General features: G+C 42.4%; 1 protein-coding gene across 3 annotated transcripts; it reads left to right on the top strand.

The window, feature by feature from the left end:
- Nucleotides 1–1,866: 1,866 nt before the first annotated feature.
- LOC138967172 (excitatory amino acid transporter 3-like) lies at nucleotides 1,867–26,357 on the top strand. 3 transcript variants are annotated; one of them, XM_070339683.1, is made up of 10 exons: nucleotides 1,867–1,999; nucleotides 9,515–9,741; nucleotides 11,709–11,956; nucleotides 16,176–16,218; nucleotides 16,350–16,419; nucleotides 18,565–18,748; nucleotides 18,986–19,219; nucleotides 22,379–22,573; nucleotides 23,752–23,886; nucleotides 24,423–26,357. In XM_070339683.1, exons 2-10 carry the CDS (start codon nucleotides 9,532–9,534, stop codon nucleotides 24,664–24,666), a joined length of 1,563 nt encoding a protein of 520 aa, XP_070195784.1. In that variant the 5' UTR covers nucleotides 1,867–1,999; nucleotides 9,515–9,531; the 3' UTR covers nucleotides 24,667–26,357. The 3 variants fall into 3 exon arrangements, with proteins under 3 accessions (XP_070195784.1, XP_070195783.1, XP_070195782.1); XM_070339682.1 differs by lacking the exon at nucleotides 1,867–1,999 and adding an exon at nucleotides 5,153–5,297; XM_070339681.1 differs by lacking the exon at nucleotides 1,867–1,999 and adding an exon at nucleotides 7,491–7,635.
- Nucleotides 26,358–27,314: the final 957 nt, after the last annotated feature.

Here is a 27,314-nt window from a genome sequence, read left to right as displayed (position 1 = left end):
CATGTACAGGCTTTAGTTTTTAAATTCCTAAATATACAATCGTCAGCTGTCGCCAATATATTGGGATACAAACTTAATTGATTAAAACTTAAAAAACCTGTTTGAGAATTTGCAATACTGACTTCACTGTCAAAGGAACATATGAATGCTATTGGTTAGGGTGGGCCGTTCTTGTTTTGTAAACAACAACAAAACAAAACCAAAAAACCCAACAGAAATGTGTACAAATCCCTTTTTGGGTCTCAATGTTCCCAGAGTGCACATAACTTCATTTAGAAATGCAAAGATGTGTAGAACAAGACAATACTTTCAAGACTATTTATGTGATCTACGTAAGATTTGTTTTTTTGTTTTGTATGAATAAAATGTCACTGAAAGGAATCAATTTGTTTTTGTTTGTATATTCCTGTTACAGTTTTACACAATCATCTTTTGTCGCTGATAGCCTTTTAAAAAAACCCACATGTAAGCGTTTTGTACTGATTTTCACGTCTGAGATGATGCTATTTTTTCCTATTTGTTAATAAAACCATTCGTCATTAACAAGTCTTGTAATGTTAACATAAGGATTTGTTTTCACACAAACGCTTTGAACAATCATCATACTAGTTAATTTCATTATGTATAATATATATGTAACATTCCCAAAATGGCTGAATGTCCACTGTGCTCCTGCGTATGTACTCGTGCGCGCGTGTGTGTGTGTGTGTTGTACATCTGTATACTTTTCTCGGCTATTCCGCAGTTTTAGAAGATTACAAATAATCTTTTGCACCCAAATAAAATAAAATAAAAGTAATCAATACACACCTGTACTTAGTGTGTGACTAGGTATATCATTGTGTTTTTTAAACATTTATCAACAGTAGACTTATTTTATACAACTGTGAATATGTCGCCATGAACACAGAGGCATTAACTACTAGGGGAAGTTACTCGTCGCATTTGTATGTGAACTATACTCCTTGATATAATCAACTTCAACCACAAGTCTCAGCATTATATTGTCAGATTTGTAGTGCTCGCACTCGCGATTTTTCCAAACCGGTATACAAACCCTGACTCTGTAACACCAAACCGGTATACAAACCCTGACTCTGTAACACCAAACCGGTAAACCAAGTTTGATACACAGTGATTTTACGATATTTTTCCAAAAGAAACCAGACAAACGATTCATCCACCGGTAGGTCTAACCGTGACCGCTAACCGATTTGTACCGGTTAAGTATAAAACATTTCTGGTAAACGTGATCCTTGGGATTGTGTGAACGAGATAGTGCCCAACTGTTTGGGACCCAAGTTCGTGTTTCAGGTTGGTTGAAATCTCAAACACGTCCATCTCAATTAGTCAACCAATAAAACCAAACTCTTGATTCCCACCCAGTTTGACGCTTGTTCGTGCACAACCTATCTGGTCTTTGTGATAGTTATTCTATGCTTATTGTAACATTCATACACTTGGAGCAAGCATACTCTTACACTTCAAGCACACTCGTACAAGCACGTTAGCCGGCATATGGAGAGCTGGAGTGCATGCACATGATTGTAATGACTACATGTAATCAGACGAATGTAGGATTAGGCAGAAGATGGATCATGAGCTACACACACACACACAAACACACACACAAACACACGCGCGCAGACAAAGAGATAGAGAAAGAGCAAATGAAAAATGAAACACACACACACACACACACACACACACACGAGCGCGCGAAAGCACGCACACACTCATCCACACAGGCTCTCACGTACTCACACACACCGTGACTGTGACACACACACATACACACACACAAACACATTGAATGTTACCCTTGATTATTCTAAGCGTGAAAAAAAATTTCCGCAAACAGTGTCGTGATAACACGGAAGCTCGACAGGATTCGTCTTTGTTTTCAGAGTAGGGTCTGTCTTTTCCACTTTTTCCTTGACGTCAATCACCTAATACGAACGCAAGGAGGAGAGACAATCGTCGTGTTTTGGTAAAGCAGGTGAGGAACTTGTATTGTTTTACCTTGATTTGTCTTAGTTTTTTTGGGTCACATTTACTTGTTTTATTATTACTATTCACGGTGTCACTATGTTTGTGTTCCTTTTTATATTTAGTCAAGTTTTGACTAAATATTTTAACATCGAGGGGGAATCGAAACGAGGGTGTGGTGTATGTGTGTGTGTCTGTGCGTGTGTGTGTGTGTGTGTGTGTGTGTGTGTGTGTGTGTGTGTGTAGAGCGATTCAGACTAAACTACTGGACCGATCTTTATGAAATTTGACATGAGAGTTCCTGGGTATGAAATCCCCGAACGTTTTTTTCATTTTTTTGATAAATGTCTTTGATGACGTCATATCCGGCTTTTCGTGAAAGTTGAGGCGGCACTGTCACGCCCTCATTTTTCAACCAAATTGGTTGAAATTTTGGTCAAGTAATCTTCGACGAAGCCCGGACTTCGGTATTGCATTTCAGCTTGGTGGCTTAAAAATTAATTAATGACTTTGGTCATTAAAAATCTGAAAATTGTAAAAAAAAATAAAAATTTATAAAACGATCCAAATTTACGTTTATCTTATTTTCCATCATTTGCTGATTCCAAAAACATATAAATATGTTATATTCGGATTAAAAACAAGCTCTGAAAATTAAATATATAAAAATTATTATCAAAATTAAATTGTCCAAATCAATTTAAAAACACTTTCATCTTATTCCTTGTCGGTTCCTGATTCCAAAAACATATACATATGATATGTTTACATTAAAAACACGCTCAGAAAGTTAAAACAAAGAGAGGTACAGAAAAGCGTGCTATCCTTCTTAGCGCAACTACTACCCCGCTCTTCTTGTCAATTTCACTGCCTTTGCCATGAGCGGTGGACTGACGATGCTACGAGTATACGGTCTTGCTGAAAAATGGCATTGCGTTCAGTTTCATTCTGTGAGTTCGACAGCTACTTGACTAAATATTGTATTTTCGCCTTACGCGACTTGTTTTCTCTCGTGTACTTTTGTAATTTATGAGCATACGTGTCGGTTGAATGGCTTTGTGTTCCATGTCCTGTTTTGTTCCTGTCATATTGACTGCAGTATGTAGGCTATGTCAGTAGACCTACCGACCGACATTCCGACACGAGGTTCATGCTGTTTAGAAAGTCTCTATTTACATTCATTAAAAGGTACAGACGTACCCGATCCTACAGTCTTCAGCCTACAAAAGGGATTAAAAAAAAATCGACCAAGGTACATTTTGGGTGGCAAGGAGGTGGGGCATGTATTCTATATCATCTTTTCTGACTACCTTCTGTAGGTTGTCCACTCAATACCTGGTGGCGGCTGGTCTCAGTTGCGGTCGGTAAGGTATACTGTCCTACACAGTCATTTGATTCAGTTCACGCAGACAGACACAGAAGCTCACAGACACAATCGAATGCAATTACGTAAACACACACACACACGCGCGCGCGCACACACAAAAACCGTGAACACACACACACACACACACACACGCACACACACACACACACACACACACACACACACACACACACACACACACACACACACACACACACACACACAGAAATAAAGACACATAAACGCTTAAACATACTGACGAACACTCAGACTATGACACAGAAACAGAGACAGACACAAAACTAAACACAGACACTGAGTGACACAGACATACACACCAAAACACCCTTCCTGCCCACCCCTGAACACACACACACATAGGCAACTCATTCGTTTCGTATATTTACAACGCTCCAGTGATTTTCAAAACGACGCAACGTCTATATATACTCTCCCAAAAAATAAACTTGACACAGGTAAACATTGATTTTTTTTCAAATATGTTTGAGGAAAGCACCAAAATTCAGTTTGAAGTTTGTGAGTTACATTGTTGCTAACCACTAAACCACAAAAAGAACATCTTTGAACCAAGACTTTACTGGGTGGTCGCCCTTTTATTGAATAGCAAAAATATTGTCTACACAAAAACCATCTGCATGGCGCCATGATGTTTCTTTTTTTAAGTTTCTTTTTTGGGAGAGGCATCCCCGGAGTCTGCGTAGCAGTATTGTGAAACGTTCACGGAGCTGTCGCACCCCGATATACCGATCCTGAGCCCGTGTGGTGACTCTATGACGGACTGACCTTGGTCTGTCCTGTACACTTTACGTGGCAATTAAAGGTACTGAACTTGTCAAATCCAGGTGCACGGAGCCCCTGGGGCTTTTAGTCATACCTCAGGCAGCTATCCGTTAGAAGAACTACCAAGTTTCATTGACTTGCACCCAAAGAGTCAAGAACTGCGATTTTTTTACGAATTAATTTCGTACTCGGACCCGGCTGGTCTTGACCTATTTTTGGATCTAAATTTAGATCAGGTAGATCACCACATCATGCACAAAAAGGCAGTCACTAGCAAACTATGTCAGACGTCATCATGAGTTTGTGTAAAACAAAATGGAGGCTGGAATCACTCAGTTGAATCGAACTCCGACCAAACACCACGTAATAACTAGGTTGATTTATGCACTCGCGTGAACAAGAAACTGTCGAGCTTCACAGATGTCGTCGTTGGGTAGTTTTGGGTTTGTTTTACTACCATAGGAGGATTTTTGAACTGTAAATGCACTCAGCTGCAACAAAAACGCAAAACGAAGGCTGTGAGCTGCACTGTGCCTTTAAGCGGTTCCATAGTGCACATACAGTTTGTTGGGACATACCAACATGCCTTGCAACATCGTCATTAGTTGCACCTGCTTGCAACCGGAGAATAGCATTATGGCACTGGGCTTCAGTCAGTCGTGGCATTTTCCGCACTTTAATTGCAGGCGCAGGGAGTGTCACAGAATTGCGGTTGATATGGCTTTCTCATCTCTGCCACTTGCAGCACTTGAGGCTCAGACAGAGGCAAACACATCACGGCGCCATGCACGTGATTTTCGTGCAGACAAGATTTTTACAATTCAATAAAAGGGCGACCACCCAGTAAAGTCTCGGTTCAATTATGTTCTTTTTGTGGTTTAGTGGTTAGCAACAATGTAACTGACAAACTTCAAACTGAATGTTGGTGCTTTCCTCTAACATATTTGAAAAAAATCAATGTTTACCTGTGTCAAGTTTCTTTTTTGGGAGAGTATAGGTTAACCGCAAAATGTGCACACCAAAAAAATAAAAAGTATTCTGCCACCCCTCCCATGCTTTTGCGGCAGGGAGATATTCAAAACGTACACCGTACGGAGATTATTCTTTCGGCAACTGATCACTCACACACAGACCGAGCTGGGTGAGTATCTGGGAGGTATAATTTGTAAACTTCTCTGCTGGGGAGAAAAGAAGGAAGTGAACTTGACCTCCACGACTTTATCTTTACATAACAGTTAAGGAAATTCGATGTTTTTGTTCTGTTTTGTTGAATTTGACTGATGTCAAGTTTGTAATGTTCCGTGAGAATAATTGTATGTGGAAACAATGCGGTCTGCGTGTAATTTACCCAATGAACTTCGAAAGGCTTGTTGTTGTTGTTGTTGCTGTTGTTGTTATAGTTGTTGTTGCAGTCTGTGTTATTATTGTTCCTGTTGTTTCCGTTGTTGTTATTGTTTACTGCACTAGTTGTGTAACACATACTTCTGGACGACAAGTAAAAATTACTGACAGCGTTTGTGCATGTATTTTTTTTAATTTTATTTGTTACCTTGTTTTTTGTTTTAAATTTGCGTTACAGTAATTATACTTATAACAGAATACATGCTGACGCAAATGTGCAGACACACAAATAAGCTTAGGTTGCTGCTTTCCATCGCTACAATTAAACCCATGCAGCATTGCCTTTTGCAAAATATTGGAATAAATCGTTCAAACCACGATGTAGGCCAACAGAAGGACCTTTGCTCTGAAGGAGGAGAAAAAATTAGCTAAAAAACAACAACCACGGGAGTCAACTGTTATAATGTTTTTTACTGCGAGATTTATGGGGTGGCTTTATTATAGTTACCAGGGTTAACGTCTTGTTTTGTGAATGGAATTGCATTTTCGAGGGTGCGATTGTAGCATTTACAAAGATAGGCCGTTGAAAATTGTTTCGTGTTCCTGGCACACATTATCACAATCCATCTTTTTACTAGAACTTATAATTCAACTAAACTGTTGGCAAGATAGCACTGCTAACTTTAGAAACGGATTACAATGAGGTTTATGCTTACTTGAAGGCAAACACTTTTTTTTTAACTGTGCCTTCTTTTCATGTCTGTTCCTCCTCAAGAAGCAGCCAAAGTCAATACCTTGCAAATTTAAATCTCGCACAATATGTATACTCACTATCATTTTCGTTTATGAACATGAAATTCTGCCACTGAGGTATATGTGTGTGTGTATGTGTGTGTGTGTGTGTGTGTGTGTGTGTGTGTGTGGCTGTTTACATACGTCTGTCTGTCTGTCTTTCTGCGCGTCTATTCATATGCTTGTATTTGTTTCTGTACTGTCTGTTTATTATCACCACCCCCCTTACCCAAACGACCACAAATTTGTTTTGTTTGTTTGTTGCGCCCAGCCGACCACGAAGGGCCATATCAGGGCGGTGCTGCTTTGGCATATAACGTGCGCCACAAACAAGACAGAAGTCGCAGCACAGGCTTCATGTCTCACCCAGTCACATTATTCTGACACCGGACCAACCAGTCCTAGCACTAACCCCATAATGCCAGACGCCAAGCGGAGCAGCCACTAGATTGCCAATTTTAAAGTCTTAGGTATGACCCGGCCGGGGTTCGAACCCACGACCTCCCGATCACGGGGCGGACGCCTTACAACTAGGCCAACCGTGCCGGTAAACGACCACAAAAGCCACCAAAGATCTGCCCCACTTGTTCATGGTGATAAGCGCCTCAATGTGGACACGCAATGGTCGAGTTTCATTGGCGACCCTATAGTCACTAGGGTCGGACTAAAATTCGCTGAAACGGGGTCTGGTCGAACCTGATGACGTCACTCTGGTTGCTCTAGTCGGCCGAACACAGCCGAAGGTTTGTTTGGTTCCAAAAAGGCGTCGAATGTGCGATCTGTCAAGTGATGTTTCACTTACGAGACACATTTTAGACGGTGCTGTTCATTTCAAAGCACATTCTACACTGACAACTAGTCTGATATAGTGTTGGCTATCTTTGCGAAGAAGATTTGGTGGATATTGAGTTTGTTTACGTGAGTTTGTTTGATCGTTAAGAAACTCCAAGAACATCCATCTAGCGACGGCCATTTTGGATGAGTATGGTTCGACAAGACCACGTTTCAGCGAAGCGACCCAATGATATGCGCAGTAGACTAACCAGACTAGACTAGAGTCGACCATTGAAACTCGGCCAAGGTTTCGCTGCCTCGATAGCCGTCTTGTTGCACTTCCTTCTTCGCTGAAAATCCCCCTTTTTTCCTCACTATTATTAACCCGCCCCTCCACTCAACCGCCCCCCCCCCCCCAATCCCCGTCGATCCGTTAACGCCGTCTCCTTTTCAAGAGTGAAAGACAAAGTAGTTAAGACGGAATTCTGGAGACGTTTTGTGGTGAAGTTAACCTTGACGTTTTCTGGGGTCCTGTTTACATACACCTGCAATGCAACGCTCGGAAATTACCCGTAACTATACTAATTTAATCGATTATTATATAGTTATATTTAATACACTAATCAATGTAAATATGGAAACCGTTTTGGTAAGTAAACTCTTCTGCGTTAGAGTCCGATTGTGTTCATCGACTTTCTTTCAGTGCTGGAAATGATTCATAACAATCACAGTCGAAACCCGTGCAAAATTAGCTATCCCAATCTGTAATCCAGCAAAAGCGTGGAAGATTACCTTCATCTGAAGACGTCAGTCTGCACAGATTACCCAAACACAGCGCATAGAGTTTAATAATTGAACGTCCACTCACTGGTTTTGTGGTATTCTTGGTGTGTGGTGCCACAATTCCAAACCGCAGACTGAACTGTGTAGCTCTTGGGGCGATTTGGGATCGTGTCCCCCCCCCCCCCTCCCGCAAATGTCCATTTAAGAAGCAATAAGTGTCCTTCTTTCACCCACACAACGCTACTCCATCATTGTTTTCCTAATGCTTAGGTCTCTCTGGATTGTGTGTTCTTTGGAAAGTACTAATGAGTCCTCTGAGTTTTAGACAAACAAAAAGTACCCTTCTTACAGCCGTGCACGCTTTATATTCTTTTTTTCTAATGATAAGTCTGTGAATTGTGCAATGACTTGAAACTACCCACCAATTATTCCTCTCGGTTTAAACGTCACTTACAAAGTCAAATGTCTCGGGTTACCTTTGAGCACTTGTTAAACGTAACACTAGATACACAAACATGTATGTAAATGTTGTTGTACTTTGCTTGTGCAAGAGCATGTTGTGTGTTAAATCCCGCTGTTTAAACATTTGTAAACATTTTATTCAGTTTTATTTAACGGCAAAAAAGCAGAAGTTGTGTTTGTATCAAATAAAGCCAACATATGTGTATTTTGTTTACTTATTTAGTTCCAAAAAAGGATTATTGTAAGTTTTTCCAAACGGCAACGATAGGAAGGGGCCCCGTTTGGTCGTTTATTTGCTTGTTGGTTTTGTTTTGTTTCTGTTTTTGTTTGTTGATGTAAAGATTCCATTCTGTGACCATTCCAGCACAGCTAAACATAATAACCAAACGTTATTCAAAGTAGCAACAAAAAAGGCGCACATTTTGTCCATTCAAGTTTAATTCTTGAATCATTCAAATGTGAACGCAGCTGGAATAATAATAATGACGTTCATGTTCTTGGAAGAGAAGCGACTTTGAGTCTCAGAGAAAAGAAAAACCCCACAAAAAACAACACACACACAAAACACACCAAGAAATGGAAGTTAATGGGATGGGTTTTTTGACAAACCGAAACATTTGGTCATTTTGTTCATGCCAGTGGAAAAGCCAACAACCAAAAATAATATTTATTTGTTTAATGTATATCTTGTTCGTTTGTTTGTTTGTTTGTTTGTTTGCTTAACGCCCAGCCGACCACGAAGGGCCATATCAGGGCGGTGCTGCTTTGACATATAACGTGCTCCACACACAAGACAGAAGTCGCAGCACAGGCTTCATGTCTCACCCAGTCACATTATTCTGACATCGAACCAACCAGTCCTAGCACAAACCCCATAATGCCAGACGCCAGGCGGAGCAGCCACTAGATTGCCAATTTTAAAATCTTAGGTATGACCCGGCCGGGGTTCGAACCCACGACCTCCCGATCACGGGGCGGACGCCTTACCACTAGGCCAACCGTGCTGGTTATCTTGTTCGTCCATAATAAAGATGAATAGATCGACGTTGAAGTAAACGCTTCGTTCTGTCAATTTAACGTTCCACAAACTTGTTTCTTGATGTTGTAACGTTACCCGGTTTTGGATATCTCAGACTAAAAGCGAAGATCAGTGACATGCATTACTCGTAAAAGGGAGGTATTAAACTTGAACGTGAAACTCTCCAGCAACCACAGCAGCCAACATGGACATTCACGAGCACGGGGACATGGAGAACCGCAAGAAGAGGAGGAGGGCTGTCCTCGAGGACGTCATCCTCGTCGTCGCTCTTGTCATCGCCGTCATCATCGGCATTGGCCTTGGCGTAGGCCTGCGAGAGATCTGGACGCCCGAGGACAAGCGTAAGATCTTCTACCTCAAGTTCCCTGGGCAGGTTCTTCTCAACATGCTCAAGGTGAGATAGCACTTATTGCTATACGGTGCATTGCATTCTGGCTGTTAGTTATATCTGGTTGCTTTCAAGATCTCGCTTCTAACCCAAGTTCCCTGGGCGGCTCCTGCTCAACGTGCTCAAAGTAACATATATGGTATGTGGTTCAATAAATTCTAGCCGTTAGTTATGTCATCTTGCATGCAAGATCCAGCTTCTACCTCAAGTTCCCTGGACAGGTTCTGCTCAACATGCTAAAGGTAAAACAACACTTGCCGTTTATTGAATTATGGCTGTTACCTATGTCTTCTTGCATTCAAGATATAGCTTCTACATCGAATTCCCTGGGCAGTTCCTGCTTAACGTGTTCAAATTACCATAACACCTCTTCGTATGTGCTGCATTGAATTCTGGCTGTTAAATACGTCTTGTTGCATGCAAGATCCAACGTCTAACCCAAATTCCCTGGGTAGATTCTGCTCAACGTGCTCAAGGTGTATTTAGTCAACACTTCTTTGTATGCGGTGCATTACACTGTGGTTGTTAAATATGTCTTCTTACATTCATGATCTAGCTTCTACCTCAAGTTCCCTGGACAGACTCTGCTAAACGTGTTCAAGGTGAAATAACACTTCTTGCTAATTGTTTGTTATCAATTAGTATATGATGCAATAAAGTATGGCTTTTATTTGACTGTCTACCTTAAGTTCCCCGGGCAGCATGCACACTTACTTCAATGTATTGGTGGCCTTGTTTATTCAAATTCATGAAACTCCGCTACGCACTACTTATTCTCTATTACAAAAGACTTGTGAATTCACTGTCTTTTGTGGCTGCAAATGTTCGCCCACAAACGAGTTTTCTTATATATCCCCCTGCCTTTGGAAAAATTCTGTACAAGACACGCCTGTAAATAAACCTTTACTTTGCAGCTGCTTATCTCTGTACACCAATCCAACCCCAGCCTCCACAACTTGCTATGGTCTTCACTATAATGTCATACCTCTTGCCAAATGTGTGTCATTCTCTGTCTTCGTCTGATCTATCTTTTCCATCTTTCTGATGCCCCCCGCTCCCCTCCATTTTTCATCACTCGTGCGACATGTGTGTGTGTGTGTGAGTGTTTGAGTTTGTGTGTGAAATTGTCAATGTCTTTCCAGTATCATACACACCCAAACATCGTGTTCAGTATGAGTACGGTTAGGGCAGCCTTGGACTAGAAGGCCTGGGCCCACGTTGGTCTCGGAGTCTTCAACTTTACATATATCTATACGATCATACTCTTTCGTATTAAATGATGGTTCCGATGGTTTGTTATTTGCGCTTTCATTCTCTTGCAAGTAATTTAAGTTTGTTTTGCTGTCTTGTGTGTGTTTGTTTGCTGTTCCTGTGTCTTCTTGGAAAAGATGGCGTAGTGCTGTCTAGAAATGGGAGACTTGATACACCAGGTACCAAACAACACGACACTCATATTCCATTGATTTCCAATTCTCTCCATTGCTGGAGGGGCTCACGCTGATTTTCCCAGGGCAGCATGTACATTTACTTCAATGTATTGGTGGCCTTGTTTGTGCAGTTTAATGTGACTCCGTTACGCACAATTCCATTGTTTTCCACTGCTGGAGGGGCTCACGCTCGCCACGGCCTTCAAAGGCAGCACAGAGTACAAAGTGCCTTTCTTAACACAAGATTGTACTTATTTATAAACCAACAACTACAACAATTAGCAATAGAGAAATTCAAGTTTTACGCCCTCACGACAACGCCATTAGAGGCATGTTCCTGGGTTTTAGATGAGAAGTGTATGCGTGTTAATGTGGTGTCAGCCATCTGCACTTATGGCAGAATGACCGAGGTCTTTTACGTGCCACTGTGGTGACACGGGGTTGGGGCATGGAGACCGTTTGTGGGTCTGCACATAAAATCGACCCGTTTCCGGCCCGGCCCGGATTCGACAACATTACTTTCATAACAAATATCCTATTTCCCAGTGTCTCATCCTGCCTCTCATCGTGTCCAGTCTGATCACGGCCACGGCCGCGCTGGACAAGAAGGCCTCGGGCCGCCTGGGTCTGGGGGCCATCATCTATTACATGACCACCACTCTCATCGCCGTCATCATCGGCATCGTCCTCGTCCTCGCCATCCACCCTGGAGACCCCGACGACCTGGGTAAGATCGAGCGCAAAGGCTCCTCCAAGGACACCAAGCCTCTGGACGCTCTGCTCGATCTGATCAGGTTGGTTTTTAGTGCGCTAATGATTTCTTTCGCAATTCCTCTTTTTCTTCTTCGTCCTTTCATAATTCAAGGAATAATTAGCAAGTTTGCCACATCTCTTTATAGAAGACTAGTATGAGGACATTTTGCTGCCTGGTTAGCAGGCTTATTTATTTTTATAATTGAATACAGAGACCTGAGTGTTGTTTTCTGCTGAACATCGGTCATAGAAAATGTGTTTGAAATTAAAGGTTTAAGTCCAAGAGGAATTTCAAAGCATATCTAACTTCATGCGAACAAAATCTTGATGAAAAGCATCGCTCATATGGAAGGGTGGTTTTCAGAATGAAGGAAGAAGAAACAATGTTTTGTTTTTGCTACGACCATCTTGGGGACATTCTAAGATAAGCCACAGCATCATTTCTTTATCAGTATTTTATGTTGTGTCTTTTGTTTGTCCACTTTAATGGCCGGTAGATCGCGGTTCTTGTGAATGTTTTGTTTTGTCCTGAATTAAACGTTCCAAAATGTCATCTTTCTTGGTTTTTAAAATTTTATTATAGAAGAAGAAGAAGAAGAAGAAGAAGAAGAAGAAGAAGAAGAAGAAGAAGAAGAAGAAGAAGAAGAAGAAGAAGATAAATGTGTCATGTAATTTGGTTTCACCTCCTCCCCATAGACCTGTACTTAGCTGTCTGTTTGGGTCTGTCGTTCTCTCCTTTCTCCCCCTCCCCCCCCCCCCCTCTCTCTCTCTTCATAGCTCATCCACTCTTTTCATATCTACTTTCTTTTCAAGCGCGGTTAATTCAACTGTATAATATACTGCGTATGCGTGCACATTGAAATCTCACAGCAGACATTACCACCCTCAGTTCCATTCAAACGTTTACTTACTTTTCTATGTGACGGTGTCAATTTGTATGACACCACACGAAGCTTCTGTCACTCCTGTGTTCTGAAAGACGAGTGTGCAGCGATCATTCACTGAAAGGTGTATAGAGAAGCAACTCAAAATGACCGTTCTTTGAATGCGCTATTCTTTTGAGTACCAGCACGGTTGGCCTAGTGGTAAGGCGTCCGCCCTGTGATCGGAAGGTCGTGGGTTCGAACCCCGGCCGGGTCATACCTAAGACTTTAAAATTGGCAATCTAGTGGCTGCTCCGCTTGGCGTCTGGCATTATGGGGTTAGTGCTAGGACTGGTTGGTCCGGTGTCAGAATAATGTGACTGGGTGAGACATGAAGCCTGTGCTGCGACTTCTGTCTTGTGTGTGGCGCACGTTATATGTCAAAGCAGCACCGCCCTGATATGGCCCTTCGTGGTCGGCTGGGCGTTAAGCAAACAAACAAACAAACAAATATTCTTTTGAGTGAAAGGGACAGATTTGTTCTGTAAAATTAACGTGCCGCTCGCATTCTTCGTCGCCCTTTTAAGTGTGGTGGCTTCAGGGTGAGAAAAATGCTAAAGCTTCCACGACATGTCTGCATATGAAGATAAAGATCTTGTTTTTGCGTAGGCTGCATAAGAGTGCACCAGTTAGGCCGCATTCTTTCTTTATTTGGTGTTTAACGTCGTTTTCAACCACGAAGGTTATATAGTTAGGCCGCATGACAACACGTCAATTAAAGGGGTATGCATGCACCCGTCAGTGAAATATTTCAAATGACCAGAAAAGTATGGTATAAATCCAATAATTACGGATTAATTGGCCTATGATGCAGCGAACTGAAAACATCATTCACGTTGAATTAAGACAGGCACATAATGTCGACTTCATTCTGAACATCTTTTCAAATGCAAATCAAGACTTCAAAAACCAAACAAACACCCAACAAGTAAGCTAGTGACGGAAACATTCTTTGAGCTTATTATCTACTGTGAACAAAATGTCACAAAACAATTCCTGAATTAATGGAAGCCATCACAACATTAGGTTTGAATCTGCAGTCCGAGTGGAAAATGCAAGAATAATGTCCTTTGGCTAACGCGTATGTTTACTTATGGCTCAAAAGAGCCGTTTCCATCTTTCAACAAACAATCAGCAGACTTTTCAACAGTTAGTGTCCGAACATAAACACCAGAAAGTTGTCATACTTTGAACAGTTTATGTGGCTCGCGGATTTTAGCCCCCCAACTAACAACCACGTCAGGATAAGTTAATTCAAAATGGAAAGAAAATGGACCGAAAATTGAACAGTGCTGAACTTGGGTTAAGAGGCAAATAAGGGTCGGTTGAAAATGTAGAGGATTGCTGTACAAATACCCAACTAATTACTCATTTTCCTCGTCAACTTCTTAGGGTCTTACAACACACGTTCATTGAAAGTTGGTTAAAACGGCTTTTGTGAGCGGCACCTAATAAACGAATTCTGGAAATAACTGTAATAACTCGGGTTGTATGGGTTGTGAAAGAGTGAACGCCCTTGATTTTACTAGGACAAACATTGGAGGGGCCAATCACCAGCGAGGGGTGTGTCGGAAACACGTGGACAGGAGCATGTGTGAATTTATTGGTCAGAGAAAAAGCAAGGGTATTCTCTCTTTCACAACCCATACAAACACGACGGAGTTGTTTCCGAACATCGTCTACGCTAACTTCTTTTTTGGTAGCTGTGATATGGCTCAGTTTTCTCCCCCCCCCCCCCCCCCCCCCCCCCCCCCGTCTTCACTATCATCTGCGTGAAGACTTGCGTGCTTTCTATCCATTGCAGACGTGTCGTGTCGTGTCGTGTAACGCTTGAAGGGACATTGTTCACGTAGCAACAACAGGGATCCCAAACCATTCTTATCGCCTTGTAACGGATACAAGTTACTGCGACGATTTAGAGTTAAATGGATAGGGCCTACCACGTTATTCCGAGGCTTGTTTTTAAATCGGAAGAAATGACGGCACAAAATCAACGCTTGTCCGAAGAAGCCCACCCTAATCGCGGAGTCCTTCTTTTGTAACACTGACTTACATACCAAAGGCGTGGCAATCTAACTAAGATTAAAATCAGTAATATAATTATCCCGGAGCTGAGACCTACTCCTGGGAAGACACGCATTGACGAGCACCGACGTGGCCTAGTTTCCAACCATAAGAGTACATAAAAACACTTTCCACGAACTATACAATTTTACCCACACACAACATTTGCCCATAGCTCTATTTACTTTTTAAATTGCAATAAACATTCACGCCCGTAAGTCTATTCGGTTATGAAGCGTTCGCATCTTTCGGTCAGCTCGGTTGTGCTCAACTTTCAGCTTACGAGTCTGCCCAAAAGATGCGAACGCTTATGGACTTCCAGGCGTAAAAGTTTATATCCAGATATCCCTGTGCAAAATTAAAAAAACAAGAAAGGTAGGTTGTTGCAACGTTTGTTATTGACAAAATAATACATTCACAAATATATGAACTGTGAACGTGAACGTTGGCAGTCTCTTTGTTTTGGGATTTGCTCATCCCTGTGCAAAGTTTCTACTAAATGGTGTACCTCCTGGCTTGAATTCGCAGACACCAGGGCTGAGTTTTGTTTGTTTGTTTGTTTGCTTAACGCCCAGCCGACCACGAAGGGCCATATCAGGGCGGTGCTGCTTTGACATATAACGTGCGCCACACACAAGACAGAAGTCGCCGCACAGGCTTCATGTCTCACCCAGTCACATTATTCTGACACCGGACCAACCAGTCCTACCACTAACCCCATAATGCCAGACGCAGGACTGAGGGGCACGAACCGAAAGTTGGTGCCAACCAAACAAAAAACGGGAGAGAACAAACCGCGGAGACTGATTCGTTGAAATGACAACAAATCTCAATTTCAACCAATCCAGCACGTGCTAGGTCCCTGCGCATGCAGAACCTAGACATTTCTAAAATAAGACAGATAGAATTGAATCTGTTTGGGTTTTGGGTTTTTTGTATGCTCCAGTTCATAACATTAAAATCTGTCTGTGAAAACCGTTCTATAGTCCCCTTTCCCATGCACTGTCACAGTTGTGCACTTTTAAAATTTCTTTCAGCTTTGCTGTACCTTGTATTAACCGAAGCAAAAGATAATTTGACACTCTTAGAATACCACCAACAAATTCCGGACCAAAAGGAAAATACCAGTACTACTTAAACTTCTATAAGGCAGACTCGGGTTGTTTGAGAATGTGACTACATGACCCTCCCCTCCCCCCGCACACACGCACACACACACACACACACACACTTATAATTGAAGTTATTTTGTTCTCTCGCATATTTGTTGCAGAAACTGTTTTCCGAACAACTTGGTAACAGCAGGATTCAAACGGGTGCGTACAAGTTCATGTGGTGTGTGTGTGTGTGTGTGTGTGTGTGTAAACGTATGAGAACCACTTGTTACTCTCGTCCAGTACGGAAAACTAAACTGCTGCGATTATTATTCTTGTTTTCTTATTCACAGGAAATCACCCAAATTGCAATCGAGGAAAAGTCCAGAACGTTTGTGAACAGCAGCGGACTAAATGAAACAGGTAGGCCTTGACGTTACACAACATTTCGGAGTCGCTTTCAGTCAATTTGTCTTTTTAAAAAACGCATTTAAAGGCATATTCCTTCCCGTATTTCTTTCTTTCTTTCTTTCTTTATTTGGTGTTTAACGTCGTTTTCAACCGTTCAAGGTTATATCGCGACGGGCCTTCCCGTGTTAATGATTCGACTCACCATATCAGATCTATCCAGGCGTGTACATTGGATAAGAACATTCCTCCACTTGAACACACACCAAAGATCAACATTCTGCCTGCTTCCTGTAGAGAGTGCGACTGTTTTGATGAGTTAATTTCACAGATTGCCACTTGTGTACGCTAAGAATTTCGTTCATAACAAATGTCGCACTCTGCTAAAAAAAAATCCAGGTAAATGTTAGTTAGATACTTAGTTAGTTGTTGCTTTTTGGGTCCAGCGGACCATATAGGCCAAATCAGGACCCCACAAGTTTAACATTACACATATTTAAATTAAACCAATTTTACTAAACAAAATTAGGAACGTCACCCGAAGGGAACATAAAAGCTAAATCGAAACCCTACGTGTCAAGGATTTTTAAAATTCAAATCTTAAAATAAAAGCCAGACTCCTTTAAAAATCCAAAGAGAGCTGCAAGGCTGATAAAGGTTGGTGGTTTGTTTGTTTGTTTGTTTGCTTAACGCCCAGTCCACCACGAAGGGCCATATCAGGGCGGTGCTGCTTTGACATTTAACGTGCGCCACACACAAGACAGAAGTCGCAGTACAGGCTTCATGTCTCACCCAGTCACATCATTCTGACACCGGACCAACCAGTCCTAGCACTAACCCCATAATGCCAGACGCCAGGCAACTAGATTGCCAATTTTAAAGTCTTAGGTATGACCCGGCCGGGGTTCGAACCCACGACCTCCCGCTCACTGGGCGGACGCCTTACCACTAGGCCACCGTGTTGCGGTATCCACAGGCTGATAAATGTTGGTGCGTGTCCAAGTGGAAGAATGTTGTAACCTCGCGCAAAAGCCTGGACAGATCTGTCATAGTATACACGCGGGAAAGAAGGTATGTTTCAACTATCCATTCAAACTGTCATATTACGCTAGTGGTGCTGTCTCGAAAGGCTTGACACATCAGATAAACAGGGATCAGCGAAGAAACCTATTGTATTGATATATTTTCATACCCTCCCACTCTCGTAAACATGATAAAGGTAAAGGATCTCAGCTTTTTCTTCATGTTAGCTTCATGAAGAGAATATATCGGGTACAGGGGCGGATTAGGGGGGGAGGTTACAGGGGTTCCGGAACACCCCCCCCCCCCTCCCGGCTGTCAAAAAAAAAGATTTAATACTAACTTTAAAATAAATAATGAGTGGCTGCTGACACCAGTGGATCTTGTTTAAAATCAAGGATAAGCCATAAATTGTTCATAAAATAGCTAAAACTCTTCAGCTTCAGGGGGGCTTCGCCCCCCATACCCCCCCAACGGGGCCTTGCCCCTGTACCCCACAAGGGGTCTACCCCTGGACCCCAGGTTGTAACCCCCCCCCCTCTCGGGCTTAACTGCTCCGCCCCTGGGGGTAACTCTTTCCAACTGGGTAGACCGGAAAGCGATCTATAAATTCGGATATTTTGTATACGTCAGCAGTGGGGATCGAGACACACGCTCTAACGCCATGCAACTCATCAAGTTAGTGAAGGAACTTTCACATTTTACGGCTTATTACCAGATTACGCAGTCCAAGCACCGTACCGTACCTTGACGATGGCTCGGGTGTGAGCGTGTCGACCCGGTTGTATTCAACTCGTCTTTGTCGCGTATCTCCAGATTCAAACAATATATCGTTCACAGTTTACAGTGCACAACGAAATCCAAGTACATTTCCTTGACCTCGGCTCTGCGATAAACGTGCTGGTCTGGTTGTATTCAACTTTTTAGTGTCGCGTATCTGCAGACTCAACCCATAAATCTGTTAGTTTACTGTGTACAACGAAAGCATAACCTCGTTGACGGGCCTGCTATACACGTGCTAGGCCGGTTGTATTCAAAACCTCAACAGAAACCATGCCCCTCATTATGGCCAAATTTTCAAAAAGCAAACGAACAAAACAATACTATTCTCATGCTCTTTCACATCACATTTCCCCCCAGAGCACTTCGAAATCGAAGCGCCCTACCTTGACGACGGGTCCGGGATGAACGTGCTTGGAGTGGTGGTGTTTTCCGTGGCCTTGGGCTGTGTCATCAACCATCTGGAGGAGCGAGGCAGGCCTCTCATGCTCTTCTTCGAGGCGCTAAATGACGCCACCATGGTCCTCATCAAACTCGTCATTTGGTGAGCGCTTCTTTACACATTCGGTTGGGAGAGGGGGGTTTGGTGTGGGTAGTCGTAACCTTTAGCGTTGTAAATTTAAAGATCGAATGATGCGGTACAGTTATTTCCTTTTGCAAAATACGTATACATATCTAATAGAAGTCACTTTCTTCAATGCAGAGAGTGACATCAACTACTGTTCCTCCCCCCCCCTCCCCCAAACCAATGTGTTCAACACACCCTAACCAACGTTTTCAGGTACTCTCCTTTTGGTATCATTTTCCTGATTGCCTCAAAGTTCGTGGAGACAGACGATATCGGCGAGATCGCCGCCAAGCTTGGGATGTACATGGTGACCGTGCTGGCAGGACTGGCCATCCACGCCATCATCGTCTTACCCCTCATCTACTTCATCGCCACGCGCAAGAATCCTGCCAAGTTCGCCTTCAACATGCTCAAGGCCATCCTCACTGCCTGGGGCACGGCCTCTAGGTAAGACAATTCTGATTCATTTCTTATCAACTTCGTAGTACCGTAAACTACATTGTAAGCGCCAACCCGACTTATACGTAGAATTCTCTCCTTTCCAAACGCACAGCCGTAGCTAAGTCTGACATAGTAAACTGTGTTTTTTACATTTAGTCAAGTTTTGACTAAATGTTTTAACATAGAGGGGGAATCGAGACGAGGGTCGTGGTTTATTTGTTTGCTTAAAAGACAGAAGTCGCAGCACAGGCTTCATGTCTCACCCAGTCACATTATTCTGACACCGGACCAACCAGTCCTAGCACTAACCCCATAATGCCAGACGTCAGGCGGAGCAGCCACTAGATTGCCAAGTCTTAGGTATGACCCGGCCGGGGTTCGAACCCACGACCTCTCGATCACGAGGCGGCCGCCTTACCACCAGGTCAACCGTGCCGGTGAGGGTCGTGGTGTATGTGTGTGTTTGTTTGTTTGTTTGTTTGCTTAACGCCCAGCCGACCACGAAGGGCCATATCAGGGCGGTTATGTGTGTGTGTGTGTGTGTGTGTGTGTGTGTGTGTTTGTGTGTGTGTGTGTGTGTGTGTGTGTGTGTGTGTGTGTCTGTGCGTGTGTGTGTCTGTGTAGAGCGATTCAGACCAAACTGCTGGACCGATCTTTATGAAATTTGACATGAGAGTTCCTGGGAATGATATCCCCAGATATTTTTTTTTTCGATAAATACTTTTGATGACGTCATATCCGGCTTTTTGTAAAAGTTGAGGCGGCACTGTCACACCCTCATTTTTCAATCAAATTGATTGAAATTTTTGTAAAGCAATCTTCGACAAAGGCCGGACTTCAGTATAGCATTTCAGCTTGGTGGCTTAAAAATTAATTAATGACTTTGGTCATTAAAAATCTGATTATTATATTTTTATTTTTTTTATATAAAACGATCCAAATTTACGTTCATCTTATTTTACATCATTTCCTGATTCCAAAAACATATAAATACGTTATATTTGGATTAAAAACAAGCTCTGAAAATTAAAAATATAAAAATTATGATCAAAATTAAATTTCCGAAATCGATTTAAAAACAATTTCATCTTATTCCTTGTCGGTTCCTGATTCCAAAAACATATAGATATGATATGTTTAGATTAAAAACACGCTCAGAAAGTTAAAACGAAGAGAGGTACAGAAAAGCGTGCTATGCAGCACAGCGAAACCACTACCGCGCTGAACAGGCTCGTCAGTTTCACTCCGTTATGCACAAGCGGCGGACTACGGTCATTGTGAAAAAATGCAGTGCGTTCAGTTTCATTCTGTGAGTTCCACAGCTTGACTAAATGTAGTAATTTCGCCTTACGCGACTTGTTTATTTGTTATGGCAGAAGCAAAGTTGAGAATGTTTGTAAGAGCATCTAGAAACGTCACATATAAACACTCAGACAGTTCTTATCTTGTTCCTTCTATATTTTGCTTTGTTGTCAATAAAATGTCAATTGTATAACTACTGACCTACAAACTCTACTGGGGAAATATTTTGTTTGAAAAAATGTCCCCTGTGCTGAACGTCTGGGTGGCACCGTCACATTTTCCGTTGGTGGTTTGTATACGTGTCAAACACTGCGTATTCAGCGTATAGTCCGTTCACTCGATCTATTTCAATCTCCCAAGGTCGACCTCTTAAACCTTAAAGTGAGTCTCTAAAATCTACGTCCACTTTTTGGAATGGCTATCCAGAGACTGCAGTGGCAAAAGTATGAACTCAACGGTATGACTGCATTGCCGCACCTTGTCATTATTCACTCGAATTATATCTCTGTATTTTGTGAAGAGGTTTAGAAACAACTAAAATAAGACCTGTGTTTTGGACACTTTTTGTAAACATGTGGGTGGTGGGCGTTAACAAGGTACTATATACACGTTTTTTGACCCGAAGTTGGGGTTTGGTGTTTGCTCGATACTGGGCGCTTACAATGTAGTTTACGGTACCATAGAGGTTAAGGGGGAACGACCGTACTGTTCAGCCGTTCACCCCCGCAACTTCTATTATGTCTTGCCTTGACCCTCCTCATTGTAATGTTCTCCGCTTCGTCGCCACGCGCAAGAATCCGGCCATGTGTCGTCTTCAATATGCTGAAGGCCAACCTGACTGCCTGGGGCACTGCCTCTAGGTAAGATTTTTGTCTTGCCTCCTATCAAGTTCGTTGCGTTTTTTCTTGACTTGGCGCTACTCAATGGTTATGTTCTCCACTTCGTCGCCACGCCAATTTCGGCTCCAACATGCTAAATGACATCCAAATTGCCTGGGGCGCTACTCCAAGGTTAGACGACTCAAGAGTCTGGTGAATCCATTCTTCTCTCTAGTCTTATACACGACTTGTCCAGGCAGATGCATTTTGAGGCTTCCGAAAGAATTACCCCTACACTGCCATAGCATTTAGCGGTGTTGCTTGACGGGATAGGCTAACCAAATCCACTGATTCAGGGCAGAGAATTGAGTAATCTTTCAATCTCTCTTCTTTTGGTAGTGCAATAGCGTTAATTATGGATTGTTGTTATCATCATTTACATAAAAACTTATCTGTTAATCCAAACAATGATATAATTACTGTGATGTTCTTAACTACACTTTAACATGGAATGTATGTATGTATGTATGTATGTATGTATGTATGTATGTATGTATGTATGTATGTATGTATGTATGTATGTATGTATGTAGGTATGTATGTAGGTATGTATGCATGTGTGTTGGTGTGTCGGTGTGTCAAGTGTGCAAGTAAAAAGGGTATTGTAGTTGTACATATATTACTTTAGATATTTTTTTGTTATCATGGGTTTTATAAATTTTCTTCTCTTCTTCTTTTATAATTATTAATTAATGACCTATATGTGCTGATGACCAATTTAATTTCCTTTGTTGGATCAATAAAATGTTATGAGTTATGAGTTATGAGTTATGAACCGACACGCAAAAGTTGTTTAGTTTCTGCACAGGAAGAAATCATGATATTGATTTTTGGTATGCGCGCCCGGCCAAGTGGATAGATGATCTCATCCCATGTGCAGATCTGACACGATGAGCAGAACGACTTTCAATGGAAGGACTGTGCTTTTAAATCCAAAAGACACGCCAAAGTTAGTTCCATACTGGTATTCCTTTCTCTCACACAGCTCTGCCACCCTGCCAGTGACGATGGAATGCCTGACGATGAAGAACAAGGTGAACGAACGCGTGGTGCGTTTCGTGGCTCCCATTGGGGCCACCATCAACATGGATGGGACAGCGCTGTACGAAGCTGTGGCCAGCATCTTTATTGCACAGGTCAACGGTATCACGCTGAGCGTCGCTAGTGTCATCATTATCAGGTATATATATGTACTTGTGTCTTTATATTGGGGGGGGGGGGGGGGGTTCGATATGGGGATGTTGTGAGATGGAAGTCGCAGTAAATGCGTTGCCTTGAGATGTGTTCCCCTTTCTCTGTCTCTCTAAATGTGCATGTGTGTGTGTTTTGCTGGAAGTATTGAAGAGTTCGCACGGGAAGACTGGATGATTGAATAGCTTTGTGCACGTATATCTGTGTGCGCGTATGCCGATCTGCGTTTGTTTGTTTGTTTGTTTGCTTAACGCCCAGCCGACCACGAAGGGCCCTATCAGGGCGGTGCTGCTTTGACATATAACGTGCGCCACACACAAGACAGAAGTCGCCCGATCTGCGTTGTTAAAATGAAGAATTTATTCTAAAAATGAACCATTACATCACTCTTTTGCCGGCATTTATAACCCAAATGTTGTGCTTCATGTGTAGAAGCACAGGTATAAAATCTTACAATTGACTACTTCATTCCTGGTCACTAAACAGGGACAATTGGCAAAATGATGCAATTGAAAAATTCAGCATGTGTTCCGGCATTTTTAGATCTTTTAACGTCGTTTTCAACCACGAAGGTTATATCGCGACGGCATTTTTAGATGTCCTTTGCATGCCTATTAAGAATTCAGTATAGAAAAAATGTAAATTCAACGTTATTTCTACAGAAAAGGAGCATAAACTATTAAACATAAAATAAAGAATTAAAAATGATAATACAAGCGTGTTTCAAATACACAGGGCCTGATTTTCAGAAAAATACTCTGCAAAGTGGGGCAGAAAGTTCAGAAAACTGTTGCATCTTTGTTAGTCGCACATCACGAGAGCCTCAGCCTTGACCAAAAGTTGAGATCGAAAGGATTTCACTACCCAGAATTCCAAACTGTTTTTGCGATTTTGAAGAATTCGTTCGGGGCGCCGATGACGCCCTAAAGCCGGTTAGTTATAAAAAGGGAAGCAAGCGTTTAAAAACGGGCGTCGACATAGCCAATCAAGAGGGAAACTAACTTATAAGATCATACATATATAGTGCTACACATATGTATGTGTAAAGGATAAGGCTAGAAGATCATGCAGAGATCAGTTTAAATTTGTTCATTTGTTTCTGATGTGCAATTTCTAAATTGAGTGATGGCATTATTCTCTAGGGGTCTGTGCTTCTTTTTCTTTTAGTCTGACGGCCACGGCAGCAGCTATCGGTGCTGCAGGAGTTCCACAGGCCGGTCTGGTAACCATGGTGATCGTGCTGACGGCTGTAAATCTACCCACTGAGGACGTCACACTCATTCTGGCCATTGATTGGTTCCTGTAAGTCGCGTGACGCATGGTTGTTTCAGAGCCGCTCAAGCAGCTCATCAAAATGTTCATTGCAAGATTCTCTTAAAATTGTAACAGAGAGAGAGAGAGAGAGAGAGAGAGAGAGAGAGAGAGAGAGAGAGAGAGAGAGAGAGAGAGAGAGAGCGAGAGAGAGAGAGAGAGAGATAGATTGATTGATTGATTGATTAAACTTTATTACAGAAGGATGGAGATTTAGGCGTTGCCTAGTCTTACAATCTGTCCTTGCTAACTAACATGAATACAAAACAGAACATGAAAACAGTCATTATAAGAGCAAAAAAGGTTGACGGCAAAAATAGTCATACATATGATAATAAGAGAGAGAGAGAGAGAGAGAGAGAGAGAGAGAGAGAGAGAGAGAGAGAGAGAGAGAGAGAGAGAGAGAGAGAGAGAGAGAGAGCGCTGGTAGAAGGAAAATGAAGAACAACAAAAATCACACACAATGAAGAAATGGAGATAAAAAAAATGTGAATAAATCGATATAAAGATAACCCTTTTCTGTCCAGGGACCGCTTCAGAACTGCAGTCAACGTGTGGGGAGATTCCATCGGGGCGGGAATTCTTGACCACGTCTTCCGTGACCTCTTCAGAAACGAGAGCGAAGCCACCCTTGTGGATTCCGACAACTCTGGCTCTTCAATCAAGAAGGAAAAATTGGAGAACGGAAATGACACACTGGGCCGTTACGGACAGGACAACGCAGGAATCGACGAAGACGATGGGACAAAAATGGCTTATACAAAGCTGTAAAAATGTTGCTTGTGATGTATTAATCGATGTCGGTGGCATAAAGCGTCTCAGATAATTTATTCTGATTGATGTTCAGATTGAAATGCACCTTCGTTCTCATTTATAAACCATCACGTACACCCAAAATGATAAGTCCAGACTTGTGCATGGGGTAAGCTCATTATTTCACGTGGACATATACTAAAAATCAACAGCCTGGCTGCTTTGTCTCCTTGGTATCAATTACAAAAGCAAGTGGTCGGTGAACCCCGTTTTATTCCTTGAAGTTTGTTTGTTTGTTTGCTTTACGATTGATTACGTCTAGATCATATGGGTCTCTGTTAGTGCAAATATGTGCAGCAAAATAGCCGGTGCTTAGATTGTTCCAGCTCTGAGGCGATTTGAAAAAGAGGAAAAATAAGGCCCGTATAGATGAAATAATTGCTCCTGCTGATAAAAGAATGTACTTTGAACACTTCTATTCAAGGGATGTCAAGAAAGTGGTGAAATATGCATAGTTGCAAGTTTGTTTAGTTTGAGTTCAGTTTTACAGATTGACGCAAAGATGTCACGTTTATCACAAGCAGAGAGAGTTGGGTGTTGCTCATCTTTCAGGCAGACTGGTGTATAACGTTGTAATGAGACTTGAGCGAATAGGACTCGTTCAAAATGGCCAACGTCCAGGTCGATCTCTGATAACAACACCTCAGGAGGACCTCCGACTAGAGATTGCAATTCTGCGAGATCGGTTCCGGAAAGCGTCTGCCATTGCCGCTTACGCCGATCTTGCAGAAGCCATTAGCGACTCCAAAGTTCGGCGGCGTCTGAAGGCATTCGATGACAGAGACCCAGTCCGCCCAGAACTACGTCCAAGGCGTCTCGAGCAACGCCTGCGATGGGCACGGAATCATCTGTGAAGTACCCGACGGGAATGGTCGACTATCCTTTTCTCAGACGAGTCTCGACTTATGCTAAAGCGTTTAAATGACGGTAGACTGAATCAGGGTGTACCGACGAAGCGGTGAAAGATATTCTCCGTGCTGTGTGCAGGAACTTGAACAGTATGGACATGGTGCCTTCTTTGTTTGGGGAGCAATCACTGCAGATTTAAGATTAGAACTTCTTCGGATACACGGGAAACACTTTAGCTGAATAAGCATTTGCTTGTAGTGGGTACTGGCACATTAGTGAGATACAATAGCACACGGCGCACAGGGCCAGACACCCCGTCTCCAAATATGTTTTGGTCGTAGGTCTAAGGTCCTGAGCGAAAAGAAGGTGCTGAATAATGGGGATGGCTTAGGGAGGCTAGAGAACAAATAAAACGCTTTTCCATAGACGACCGACGCAGCAGGAAGAAAAAGTACAGCTAGTACATTAGTGTAGAATAGTAGAGTGTGCAGGATTGGTTTGTTATTGTTTATCGTCTCTTCAGCATTTTAATGGTATTCGAGACCGAGAGTTTAGAGGAAACAGTTTTGTACGAAAGCAGAGTAAAACAACTTCCAGAAACAGTAGAACAACAGTTGGTAGAGAATAGTGGAAGGAATAGAATTGTGTAGTTAGTTTGCGAGCAGGAATAGACATGAACAAAAAATAAGGTGTGCATTGTGAAACAGTGAGCACGTTTCGGTCCTCCAGAAAGTGTGCAACTGTTTGTTTCCCTTGTTTTTTGCCTCCCATAATTATTGAATAAAGAAAATAACACCTTTGCTCGTTGCTTCGTCTCCATTTTAAAAGATCTGTTCTTCGTATCCATTTTAAAGATATGTCATTGTGTGTGTATGTGTATGTGTGTGTGTGTGTGTGTGTGTGTGTGTGTGTGTGTGTGTGTGTGTGTGTGTGTGTGTGTGAAAAACAAACATTCTGAAGCATTATTGTTAGTGTGTGTGTGAGCGTGAGCGTGTGTGTGTGTGTGTGACACAAACAACCAATGTGAATTTCGTATGAAAAGACCAAACACAAAAACATGGGTCATTTAGGGCGAACGGTTTATAATAAAACTCCTTCAAACCTATGCAGGTTATTCAGAACAAACAGCATATAAGAAACCTCCATTAAACCTATGAAGGTCATTAAGGGCAAGCAGGTTAAAAGAAAGCACCTTAATTCACCCCTATGTCTGTAAAGGTCTTCGGGGCAAGCAACCCGTAAGAGAGCTTCATGAAATTGAAACCAATGAAGATCATCTAGAGAAAACAGAACAAAGCTCCATCAGATCTATGAAGGTCATTCAGGGCAAATCGACTTTTTTTAAGCTCCACGAAACCTATGAAGTGATTCAGGGCAAGCAACCTGTAAGAGAGCTTCATCAAATTGAAACCAATGAAAATCATCTAGAGAAAACAGAACAAAGCTCCATCAGACCTATGAAGTGATTCAGGGCAGACTATTATAAAGCTCCATCAAACCTATGAAGGTTTTTCAGGGCAAACAGACTTATAAAGCTCCATTTTTCTGCAGATCGGGCCAGGAAAGGCACAGTGACGGACATCCCGTCAAGTCTACTAGCAGCAGAAGGCGATGGTCCACAAGGCTGGGTGGACGTGCAATGGGATGATAGAGGTGAAGGCTGGCACTGTATGGGATATGGTGGCCAAGTATCACTAGGACCTGCTGTGACAGCCGTCCTCACCCTCCATCGCTTCTCGCGCACATTAGTTTACTGT

Source organism: Littorina saxatilis, linkage group LG5 (genome assembly GCF_037325665.1).
Source record: "Littorina saxatilis isolate snail1 linkage group LG5, US_GU_Lsax_2.0, whole genome shotgun sequence".
Classification (NCBI taxonomy): domain Eukaryota; kingdom Metazoa; phylum Mollusca; class Gastropoda; order Littorinimorpha; family Littorinidae; genus Littorina; species Littorina saxatilis.
The sequence above is the reverse complement of the archived record's forward strand: the minus strand, read 5'-3'. Positions and strand labels throughout refer to the sequence as shown.

Excerpts from the sequence above, each read along its gene's own strand:
- LOC138967172 (XM_070339681.1), top strand. The coding sequence starts at position 7,614 with ATGCAACGCTCGGAAATTACCC. Across the intron at positions 16,219-16,349 it reads TAACAGCAGGATTCAAACGG|GAAATCACCCAAATTGCAAT; the intron begins GTGCGTACAAGT and ends TCTTATTCACAG. Across the intron at positions 22,574-23,751 it reads GCTAGTGTCATCATTATCAG|TCTGACGGCCACGGCAGCAG; the intron begins GTATATATATGT and ends TTTTTCTTTTAG.